Source organism: Plasmodium vivax, chromosome 1, assembly GCF_000002415.2.
Source record: "Plasmodium vivax chromosome 1, whole genome shotgun sequence".
Taxonomy (NCBI): Eukaryota; Apicomplexa; class Aconoidasida; order Haemosporida; family Plasmodiidae; genus Plasmodium; species Plasmodium vivax.
The window spans coordinates 814,659-828,082 of record NC_009906.1 but is presented as its reverse complement, the minus strand read 5'-3'; the positions used below and the strand labels follow the sequence as shown (position 1 = coordinate 828,082).

The window sequence follows — 13,424 nt, the reverse complement described above, 5'->3', positions numbered from 1 at the left end:
AGCGAAAAAAACAAATTTGTTAAAATAAATAATAATTTAAAGAAGATTTTTTTTTAATTTATTATCAATACTAAAAGGAACATTTCAACTTTCATTGTTTTATTTGTTATTTTAAAGGATAAGCCCATTTTGCATTATTTAATTTTAAAATAACATCTTGATGTATCGCCATCTATGATGTACTCATATAATACATAAAAACGTTACTAAAGGTTCAAATCTATATTAACAAATTCAGCTCCTTTATAGCTTCGCATTTTTTTATTTCAATAGATACACATATTTATACACTCAAATGACTGGTTAAAACATACCTATTTATACCTCTCAATAGTGTTGCTACTTAAACAGAACAACATGTAACTTTTTAAGGTCATATTCTGCAGAGGTAAAATTATACATTTCAGATGTCTCTACCTATGTGAACAGATTATTTACCGAATTATTAAGGAAAAACTGCTACAATAACTAATAATGGTTAAACCATGGCTGAAGTATATTTTGAGGTTTCTAAGAGAAAAGAAAAATTGGATCAGGATGGTTGTATAGAGTTATTTTTTGATATTGAAGAAGAGATTAAAAAAAAAATTGGTGAATTAGAGATAACACAGGGAGAAAATCACATTCACCCAAAATGTCAAGAGATAGATAAATATTTACAAGAACAAAAAAATAGTCATAATGAATGTTATCAAGGTTCATTCAAAAGTTATGTCACAGATATTGAGAAAAAAACTAACGCCTTATTATCACAGTCTAGCGTATATTCTAAATATTGTATAAGTTCGACATCTAAGGGTGAAGAACATACTAAACCAAAAGTTGCAACAGAGGAATTAGGGGAAGAAAAAGGAAAGCCTGCATCAGAAAGAACACCTGTCAAAAATCCCAGTCAAAGAACATCAAGTTGCAGTGGTAAACCATGTAAAGACGAATCTTCAGAAAATCCACCGTTACCCGTAGCAAATCAAACAGATGGCCCTGGATCTTCAACAGGTAGTGCAACAATTACATCAAGACCCTCAGAAGGAAGAACCGTAACAGTTAATTCTCCTTCTGCTGAGTCTACTACGTATGAAATTGAAAAGGAACCTTCTGGTACATGTAAAGAAAAAGGTTGTCCTTCGGAAGACCTACCATCTCCAGGCCATTCCACAACTGAAGGAAGTGAAGCTCGTCCAACTGTTCCTTCTTCAGTAAGTGGTTCTGTTAACGAATATAATTCCGCATTTATCCCTCAAAAATATGTAGCAGGATTGAAAACTATTCATAGTAAAACTCATAATCGTGAAAATACTCAATGTGAGGCTACTGAAGATCAATATACAACTAATGGGAGTGATGACCCTGTTATTATTAAGCTTCATGATTGTAAAAATGAAAATATTGAATATACCATTTTAGAAAATCCTAATAATAAAACTCAGAGCGCTCTAGATAATTCTCAAATTATTCTTCAACCGGATGCTCTTCTTCTTCAAAGTCCTAGACGACAACAAACAATTTCTGAAAAATCGACATTCCCTGAAAAACAAAAATTTCCAGAACCAATCCAAACTAAAGATAAATTAGGATATGCTCTACCGCAGTTATCGGATTATGGTAAATTGAATATTGAAGAATTACCTGATTTACAGATAACATCAGATCATCACGTAACAGTGAAACAATCGGGAAATTCCTTTCCTCATGTTCTAGAAGGCTCTAAAAGTCCTTTAAAAAGTGTTCACACACGTGATGACACGGACTACGAAGAATCAAATTTATATATCAACGAAGATGGAAGTGGTCATCCTAATGGAGAATACCAGCAGAACAATGCATTTACCAGAAATAGTTTAGGTGAAACTTTAAATTCAGGCAACGGAATTGTAAGTAGTGAAGGTTCAATGTTTGAAGCAGCTGATGCATCACTTGAAGGACCTTCCCTAAAAAATTATATCACAATGATTGCAATGATATTGGGAGGAATTCTATTCTGTGCTCTTCTTTCAAAAGTAAAAATAAATCTTTTATATTGAAAATATGATTAAGATTTTTTTTAAGTATATAGTATAACTAAAACTTAATTTCATTTATTTACTCTTTCCTACATTACAGTTCACGCCTTTGGGGACGTTGTTCAGTAGAAAAAAAAAGAAAAAAAAAAAAGAAATTGAAAAAAAATTGCAGAGAATACTATCAGGAGAAGCAAGCATTGAAGAAAGAAATGTCTACATGCCGTACGGCCAATTACGATATTAACAATGTGGTGAAAACATATAAGTAACGTATGAAAATGTATTAACAAAATGTGGTGCACATTACAAGTTTGATGAGAGAAAAGAATGTGTTCATGATTTTGCCCTACAGATACAATATGAATAATTCAAATTTCAGAAAAAATTAAAGGAAAAATAGGTGTAAATAATCTGGATACACTAATAAAGCATCTTCCTAAATTGCTAGAAAAATGTGAATAATAAGCAAAATAGAAAAGTTGATAATAAAAATAGAGCTGGAAAAAATTAACTGAATTTAGAATAATATAAACGAAATCCAATTTTTAAATTGATTTATTTAAATATGAAGATAAATAATAGGGATATTAACTTATCAATACTGTCACTTTAAAATGAAGGCGAAATAGTCATGACATTTTCATGTCTAACTGCTATGATTTGTTATTTTCCCCCTACTTTTTTAAAATTTTTGATAAAAAAGAAATTTACATATGTGTTTATTCATACACATTACACGATCTTGATTTATTTAAACCAGACGCTGAATTTTTTTTGTTCTTTTTATATTACACATGAAAATATATTATATTAAGTATAAACATTTTATAGTGGCGTATACCAATTTTTTTAGTAAAATAAAAACCGTGATAAAGCTAATTTATCACGTTTTGGTTAATGTGCCAATAGTGCTTCTTACATGTATTACACTCATGCAAATAGTTATTCTACAAAATATAATTTTCCAAAGTCAGTTGTGTAACTTTGTGTCAATTATTTTTTTTTGTTTTTTTTTTTTAGTTATTACGTTTCAACATATTTTAACCATATAAACCTTATTAAAGAGAACATTATTAAAAATATACGTAATTTTTAAATACACATCTTTATGAAGCGTTTTATAATTATTGACAGAATTAATGTATTTGTTTAAAAGAAAACATTTCCTTGTAACATTTAAGTCTGCTCCTTTATCAGTAGTTCCTTCATAGTAGAAAGAAAAAATTACATTATATTTGCACATCCACAAAAAAGCTGATTTTTCCTGCTTTCGTAAATATAAAACAACGTTAAAATATGGAGTTAATTAAAACATAAAATTTATTAAATATATATAATGTAAAAAATGACTTAACACGATCAGTAATGGGAGAATGTACGAGTAGTATAATTATTAATAGCGTTTTACCCTTTTTAAAAAAAACGTTGCTATATTTATATAGTGTGGTAAGTAAAAAAAGGTGTTTCACTAACATGCAAATGTTTATGTTCATATTGACCAACATAATAATACAACTCTTAACAAATGCGTTAGTAATTTCAAAAAGAAACAATAAAATCGGAATAATGAACGCATTTAAAATATAATTTATTTATGTGCATTAAATGAGCATATACTATTCGTGCCTAAATTATGCTTCTTATTCTTCGAATGTAATAAGTGCGATTGTCGCTTGTAATATATATACCCCTTTTATAATGACAAAAATGTGCCTTTTCTAAAATGTATATTATTAAGTGTATATTATCCTTTAATATACCGTTTCTACATTTCATTATTTTCACCCTTATTTGTTTACATTTTACGTTGTAATAGCAGTAATTTGAACTAACAGGTAACGCTAACTTTTCTATAGGACAATGCAGATATTTTAGAACGTGAAATTTTTCCAAATGTAAGAAGTAATCAATTAGTACATAAATAAATAATTATAAAGCAATTTGTTTCTAAATAAATTCATTATAGTAAAAAGGGGGGTTATTTTCATAAAGGTTTTTTTTTTTTTTTCAATGTATATCATCCTATTAGTTAAGTTTTTACTAGAGCAACACTCCATAATATAGGGATGTGAAAAAAGGTGCTCAAATGAATAGCTGCTAGAGAAAAAGGAATTGTAAACGTAACTGCTGCAACAGAAATTTTATAGAAAAATCATATATAGATGAAAAGCTTCATTATACTTTTTACACAATCTTGTAAACTTGCTTTTGAAAAATATTTATAAAGTGATAAATGTATATATACAACTATGTTAATAATAATTGCACATATATCAGTTATCCCTAGTTTATTTTATTAGTGTAAATGTTAAATCGTTGTACATGCGTCATAAAAATGGTGATACAACTATATAACGTTTTGCCATGTTTTATTTAAAACATAGTAATACGTTTTTCTGTGTAATTTTTTTCTAAATAAAAATGATGGCCTTATGCTAATTGTGATGCCTTAATAGTTAGCTACATTTTCAATAAATTTATTGCAAAAAGGATCCACTAAAAGTTTTAAAAATAATCAGTAGCTATATATAACACATTAGCCTATTACATCATTCAAACTAACATGTGTGTATATTAAGAACCACACAAATTCTGTTACCCCACGTGATGCAAACTTTTACAAATATCACTCTCGTAACTCCAATGCACCTGGGGAAATGTATGCACATTTTATTATATAAAAATCTATTAAATATAAATTACATAACACGTTATAATCGTAATCGCATGTAGAAACTATGTTGTTCCAGAATTTGGCACATAACATATGTTTTAATTATTCTATCACCTTTTTGTAGTTCCCTTTATTGCACACTTCGCCCTTATGCAAATTTTATCATGAATTAAAAATTAAACCTTAAGAACCTAAAAATACCTGTAAATGTGAACAGTTTAATTCAGACTGTCGTTTATATGCTCTTTGTAGAAATGTTGAGACGGCAGTAGATACATTAAACGCTAGTGCAACCGTAGCAGATGAAAATAATTATGAAAATAATAAGCTTTCCACTTATTTAAATTATTGGATGCAAGAAAACGTAGCAAGACAATCGTATAGTAGCCATATTTTGGATTCGTTGTACACATTAATAAATAATTAAATGCTTTCAAAAATATAGAGCAAACATGCGAATCTATAAAATATTCTACTGATGACACTGCTACTAATAAAAATTGTTTTATTATTATGCTGAAAAAATATTTTTAGTTAAAATCAAATTCAGCGATATAAAAAATTTTGGAAAAGCACCATTCATTGAGTTAATTAAGAGCTATTCTGATTACCATGTTTCCATTTTAAGTACAGGTATTTACAAACAAAATAGAGATTATTTAACAAAATTAGAAAATTTTATGATGGCATTATCTCGTATGCCAGCACTTTTAAATTATTCACTAGAAGGTATCTTAGTACATTCTTTATTAGGCAAAAGTGAAGCTAAAGAAAAAAAATTGGAAGAACAGAAACCACAAAAATTATTAGACCATTTGAAATTGAAGCCATCAACACTATATACAATTTCTATAATAGCTTTTTTTTTATTTTTAATTTTTATATTTGGGGTTAATAAAAATATATTTTTTTTATATATATGTATAATATATAAAACATTTCCCCTATAATTATCATAAAATTAAATGCAATAAATGCATCATTTTAAATTCATAATATATTTTTATTTTTACTTCACATTAGTGTACCCCACTTGGATTTACATTAGGTTGTCGAAGAAAAAAAAAGAAAAAGGTGTATAAATACGAGCATAATACGAACTACAAATCTTTATCACACTCTCCCAATACAGAAGACCTACGATCACATAAGACTCCTTATCATATAGAATACCAGTCAGCATGAAATTAGCAATTAAAGTGTATTTTTCTATAAAAAAAATGTTTTAATGGCAATCATTAAAAGGGTTAATTTTGCTAAAAAATGAAAAACTATTATCAGAGAGTCAAACGAAAAATAATACAAGAAAATATAAAATGTAAGTCACAATACTATGATAATAATGCGTAATGGATATCCTAATTTAAAGCAATGATTTTAATTCTTTATTGTCATATATTATGAAAAATAGTAGAACCTATATTAAAAATAGCTAATACAGTATCGTAAAGGGCATTTCATAATATATCCTAAAGTTATTACAACATATTTAAATTAAAAATATTCTTCTTGATAAATAGATTTACGGAAATTTGTGTCACAGAAGCTAAATAAAAATGGCATATTTATAAAATTAATAAACGCTATAAATATATATAAAATGGAATTATCGTAAACGTAAAACATAGAAAAAATGAGCAATTATGCAAATAATGAGTAAATGCGATACGAAATTAAATAACTATCTAAATAATAAATATACTATAATATAACATGGTACGCGTTGTATTCCTTTTATTTTAATCAGGATTTTATAAAAAATCAGCTCATATCATAGCTCAAAAAAAGAACTACTTGCTGTATTAATGGATTAAAATTTTTGATTTTAAAAGTTGAATCATTTAAATGAGTGATTCTAGTGCACCCAAGCCTATATATCTTATTAATCATAGTATCTGGTAACCATTTTATAACATTTCCTCAAGGAAATTGTGCTTCCGTAGGCATATTCTGTTCTTTTATAAGGAAAAACTTGTATAAGTTATACGTGCATTATAGTTGTTGTAAAACACGTATTAATATGGACAAGTACATATAAGTCGACATTTTTTGACATGATATTTTAAGTTATATGTGGCCAATTATTTACATATGGAATGGTTTATTTTTAATTATCAAGAAGTATTCGCTTACAAAGCATGATGTGTTATATTTTTTCTAATTAAGCAGCTATGAAAAATTATAAAGATTGTAATTACTATTTTTTCTTTTTTTTTTTGTTATTAGTTCTACATATCTTTTTTTTTGTGCAATCGTTTCATTAAAGGGGTAAAATGTTACTGCAAAATTTTATTTGTTTCATATTACAATACGTATATTAGCCATATAAATGAAATCACAAGAAAAATTGATACATCATCCCGCTTACATATGCTATATTATTTGTTTTGCTATGATTTAAATTCGCAATTAATACATTTTACATTGTTTTATCATTTTTTTTTTGTATAACCTATTAACATTAAAGTATTACATGACATGTAAAAATATGTTACTAATTTTACATGCAACTTATACAATATAGTGCAGTAATGCTGTATTTATGAATTATATGATGTCTTTTAAAAAAATGAAAAATGATTATCCGCATATTTTTCATTACTGCCATATATCATTTGTAAAACACAATCATTTTGTTTTACCTATTAGTAATGACTCATTTTAAGGCACTTATAATAATTAAATTTAGCATATTTGTCAATTAAAAAATTTAAATTCATAATAATAGCTAGCAAGGTAAATCTTCACCTATTAGGTATACTAGTGCAAACATTAATCTACAACATTTATATAAAGCGTGAAATAAGGGATAACGCAAAATATTCTTTTAGCAATTTCTCACAAATAATAATTATCAAATTAGTATTATTACTTTATTAATTCGCACATATTTGTATGACAATTCTACTTTTGTTTCATATTCTGTAAACGTCACTGATTAAAAATAAAATGCCATCTTTTCGTGCATATTATCAGAAATGATGTAAAATGTAATTTATTATAGTTCTTTCTCAAATTCTATTATCAAAAAAATATGTTATTAAGTGTTACTAATTAAAATATATATGACAATTATTAATTACGCATTCAATATTAGAAACATAAAATTAACATACAGTATTATAAACCCCAAATTTGCTATGGAACAAAAGCTAATATTTTTACAGGAAAAAAATAAAGGACAAAAAAGTTAAATTCCATAATAAATATATACTTTTTAACATCAAATATATTTACAATACTACAATTATATAAAAATTTTCTATGATTAATTTCTAAGGGAAATTTTTTCATCAAACTATAATTTTATTTATCAAAAATTTTATTCATCTATTAATGTAACTGCTATTTAGGAACATTTTTCACATACAACTAATGTAATTCTATGCATTATTTTTATGAATAAAAATTTATAAAACATGTTCGATCATTTATATGATGTACAATGTAGCGTTTATTCCATATAGACATCTGAATAATAATAAAGCATTAGAGTTTTTTTTTATATATTTCTATTCCCGTTTACGACATTGAAATAATTAACTTATGGCTATATTATTAAAATATGTATACATAAATAATTCCGTTAAGTTGTTAAAAATGATTTACTTCAGATATTTTTGTGCAATATGTGAAATATTTGATAATTCCATTTTTGATAATCCCTCTGTGAAATATGTATTATAATATTACGATTCTAAACATGGGATGGATAAATAAATTATAAAAAAGGATAACCTAATTCGATGTTATAGCGACATTAATTTTTATGACGATTTTTTAATTTTCTGTAAAAATTTAAATAACAAAATAAAAATAAAGATATACATTTGTTTACTAAATTTGAAAATTTTTGTTTAATTAATATTGTTATTTTTAAGTCAATTCTAGAAGGGGGTTCAATTATTTAAAGTGTGAAAATATATCCATTCTATCTTATTTACGTTTATATTATGATCATTTAGGTTGACATATACAAAATATTTTATTATTTAAGTAATTAAATACTTTCATTTACGCATTTTAAAAAAGTTGAAAAATTAGCATTCTTACCATATAGAAATAAGTATAATGTATGACGCAACAATGCCATAATTTTCAGGTATTTAAACATATACCAAAATGTATGTATTGTTTTATGTGTTACGCTATATAACAAATTATAGAAAAAAAAGAGTTTTAACAATAATGTGATAATACACATGTATAATGTAATAAAAGCGACTACTTCAATAAAACTTTTTCTGAACAATTCAATAATTTTCATATTTCGTTTATGTACGTTTAAAGAGCATTTATATTTATATCTATATTTATATTTATACTTCCCCATTCTAACATGACATATTGTGTGTTATTATAACCATTCAGTGTCGTAAAAAATGTAAGAAAAACCTATATTATTAACTCTTCAATGAATATTTATGACTAACCAAAATATGAATTATTATTTTTATGAGAAAACTTATTCACAATTTGAGAGTAGTACTAACGCGAATCAGGACTGCATAAATAAAATTTTCACTTAAAATTTACTATTATGTGTACCTATATTAACTATAATTGTTTCTACTTTGTACTGTATTAAAAAATCTATATTATGTTTATTTTAATGAAAAATAAAAAAAAATAATTTATCATGTAATATGACAATTTGTGGGTTATAACACATACTTTCACTTTATTTTTCGCATATTTAATTATACTTATATAATGTGCATAAAAAAAAATTAATTATAAACTAAAAATAAGTTATCTTTTTTTACTAAGTTCTACTTATTATATCTTAGCATAATTACCTACCTTAACATATATGTAACACTTTGTACCTTTTATAAAATATATATGCGCAAATACCTTTACTATACTTACAATTACACTTAATAAACATGTCAACAAGTTTAGAAGATATAGATTTTGACAAGTTAAAAAAAAAGGTACAATTCGACAATTTATGAGAATATGTATATGTATAACTTCTATTAAATATTTCATTATTCCTGAAACTAAATGACAAAACTAACCTCAGAAAGATACTATAATCATCTATGAATTATTTAATTTTTTCTTATTCTTTAGTTCCATTTCTTGATGAATTTACCATTAAAAGAATTGTATGAGTTATTTTCTACATACGGTAGTTTTCCATCTAATGGAGATTTTTTGTGTAAGGGTCTTCCAAATATAAATGCTCCTAATACCTGTAATGTTCTTTCTCCCTGTATAAGTGTTCAAAATGTTCTTCCAAAATTAAACCGTATGTTTCCAGATAAACAAATAGATAATAAAATTAAGGTATGTGAACATTTAAACTACTGGATATATGATAATATAAAAAATATTGCCGACTGCAAAGAAGTTGAAAATTTTTATAATAAATTAAACACAATGAAGTCATCTTTTCTAACAGATATTCATAACTGTGAAATAAAAAATTTTGCAATTAGTAAAGACCAATTCATTATAAAGGAAAAATTATTCCTACATGCTGAAATTTTACACTGGATTAAAGAGGAAACAAAGTTTATTTATCCTAACGAACACAATTTGTACAATGAATACATTGATGAATGTGTTAATTTTTATAAGGCTCATATATGCAAGAATATTAGCACAATACAGGAAGAGCATACTAAAGAGTTGGCGATTTTTAAAAGTAATTTTGAAAGCGCAGTATCATTTTTAGGGGAAAAGGGAGTAAGCATAAATCAAGGCAAATTAGAGTGCCAAACGGTTTTGCAAAATCAGCAAGCTAGAGAAAGAAGTGCAAAAGAGGGAAAACAACAAGAAGGAGGACCAGAAGAACTAGCAGAAGATGGACAACGAGGAGCAGCAGGACCTAGTGAACGAGTAGAAGAACTACGTGGACCACCAGGACCAGAAATGCCACTACCCGTAGTAGGAAACAATCCAACTGACCAAGTTACTACAGATACGGCTGTTAGTGGAGATCTTCTTAAACCATCTATAACAGGAAAAGTAGGTACAATTGGCACTACACTTGCAGGATCTTCATTATTTCTAGTAATGATGTATAAGGTGAAAAAACATATTTAAAAAACATCATCATTATGTATGAATATTCATATTAGCTTGTGATGATAAGTTATTAAAACGAAATAATTACATTTTCAAATATGCCTACTCTTTCTAACATTAGTATACTCCTTTTGGATCATGGATAAATACAAGAGTACTAAAGAAAGATAAATTAATGGAAAATATGAACAAAAATAATTACGAATTACTACTAAACGATGTTGGAAATGATAAGACAAGTTTAAACGATCCGATGTATCACATAAGATATAATTCTTTAACAAATCAGTAATTTTTGCTTACCTCAAAATAGATATCTGCTTTCCAAAGCGTAATCATATTATTGAAATGCCGATTAAATGGTAATAAAATTATTAAACTTTATAGAAAAATAAACTGCATATTACTCGTATTATTTACTAACCAAAACATATCACAATGAATGATGTAGGATATGCTACAAAAATGTTAACACTTTGAAACAAATACATACGATTAAAACGTGAATTGCACTTCCATTAAAGATACTAATGATGATATATCATGTTGAAAATAGAATCATATACAATAAAATATACATGGTTAATAATAAATAGAGTTATAGATAATCGATAAGTATGATGTTCACCCCATCTTTCAAGCTTAAAACTAAATTAACAGACAAAGTATGTCAAAAGGAATTAATAAATGTTAAATAATAATGCAGCATTTATGATGTTTTACAAAAATTATGTGCATTTTTCATCTTTATTAAAAGAAATCAAACACTTTTATAATAAAATCGTATTAAAAATGTTAAATTAAATGGTAAGATAATGTCGATAAATTTAGCTATACTTAGATATTCTATAAATCCTATATTTATCAACCTCTAAAGTTTAAATGATTGAAATAATTACACAAAAATATATTGAAGATGTATCCAACTGTAATATTCGGATTATACATTAAAGGGCACAATAATAATTTATATAATACGAATACAAATAAAGTTTTATTTCCGATTCTGTAAAAAATGAAATAATAAAATATACTGTAGCTAAGGGATAGTGTACATTCGCTAACCAATAAATTGCAAAAAATAAAAATTACAGATACCTTTCCGCATGAGTGTAAAAAGTCATATTATTACTAAGGGTAAATAATATAATTAATAATAGTACTGTACCCTTTCTTAAAATGTTTTTCATCTAAACATATTTTAACATATATATATAGTAAAAAAAAATAGAAAATGTTCTCATTTATGCATATAATTTCAATAAATTAACCTCTTTGCACTTAAATATAAATTATGATAAATCATATATTTTTTCCGTAACATATATTTTATATATTAATTCTTTTAATCCATATTCATAATAGCAACATTTATTAATTTTACCTTTTTGCTATGTTCTATTACTAATTTTTATTGCTTTCGAACTTTTAAAATGTTAAAAATAATTGTAAATATCTTTTGCATGCAAAACTTAGAAACTTAGACCAAGCACATAATTATAACATAGATTAATACACTGTTGGCGATAAAAACGCAGTTATAATTTCTTTTCTTTTTTATATCATTATGTAGTTAATTCTTCTAAATTATTTACCACTACCCTTTTTAACGTCGAAGTAAAATAAAACTGAATAGTGATTATTGTAAAAAATTGAGCATTCTATTTAAAATGTAATAAAAGCATTTTTGTGAAAATAATTTTTTTGGTTAACTTGAAATATTTGCTGGATCTGCAATACATATATGTGACATTTCATAAACATTCACTAAATACGATTGGATAATGCGTCATCTCAAGCATAAATTGTAATTTTCTCCCTTATTATGCTATTCTTTGTAATCGAATAATAACACATAACCCACTAATATGTATCGCTAATTAATATATAAATAAATTTTTGTTTTTTTTTTTAAAATAATTAAATAATGCACAGTATAAGTAACAGCTATAATTGGTTATCATAGCAAGCGTAATATAATTTATTCAGAATGGAATCGTAATTCATTTAATAGGACAATTGTGAAATAAATTTTTAAGATTCCAGGAAAATTCTATATTGCATGCATATATCAATTACTATGTGCCGCCTTTTCATTTAATTTTTAAGAACATTTCTGAAATGTATTTAGCTTAAATTCTAAGCAAGCGCTATTTTTCAAATATGGAATACAATAATGATGTTTTCATACGATGTATAATAATTTAAATAATTCAAATCAAGTTTAAATTGTAGAAAAAGGTTGCAATTTCTTGATTATTAGTATGATCATAAAAATTTATAATGAGGTAATATCATTGCGTAAGGCTACCTAACAGTATATAAGAAATAAATAACATGTCAATGATATGTACAAAATAGAACAATGCTATATTTTTTTATCGTCTATTTGTTATACTATAAAGTGATATTTTTCTAAAGTGCACATAATTATTTTCAAAAAATATGTAATATGCTCGTATAACTTTTTTTACACAAAAATATTTTTTTTTATGACGCAAAGTTAATAACATGATAGTTACCCCTCTTTACACCATTTAAAATGGTTAACTTCATCAACACTCAGAATATTAAGGTATATTAACTATTTTATTGTTTTATCTTCTCCTAAATTTTATGTATTTATTTATAAAGAATATATTCCTAATTATATTACAACTGTTATCAATGGGTATATATATATGTGTGTTCCCCCGGAGGTATATTGGAGA

The 13,424-nt window shown here is 25.6% G+C and overlaps 2 protein-coding genes across 2 annotated transcripts; both read left to right on the top strand.

Moving 5' to 3' along the window:
- Window positions 1-485: 485 nt before the first annotated feature.
- Window positions 486-2,021, top strand: PVX_093730 (hypothetical protein; the record flags this gene model as incomplete). The annotated part of the gene is made up of 1 exon (XM_001608565.1): window positions 486-2,021. One exon carries the CDS (start codon window positions 486-488, stop codon window positions 2,019-2,021), a length of 1,536 nt encoding a protein of 511 aa, XP_001608615.1.
- Window positions 2,022-9,563: 7,542 nt separating this feature from the next.
- On the top strand, window positions 9,564-11,005 carry PVX_093725 (variable surface protein Vir24-related; the record flags this gene model as incomplete). Its single annotated transcript, XM_001608564.1, has 3 exons — window positions 9,564-9,611; window positions 9,754-10,713; window positions 10,835-11,005. 3 exons carry the CDS (start codon window positions 9,564-9,566, stop codon window positions 11,003-11,005), a joined length of 1,179 nt encoding a protein of 392 aa, XP_001608614.1.
- Window positions 11,006-13,424: the final 2,419 nt, after the last annotated feature.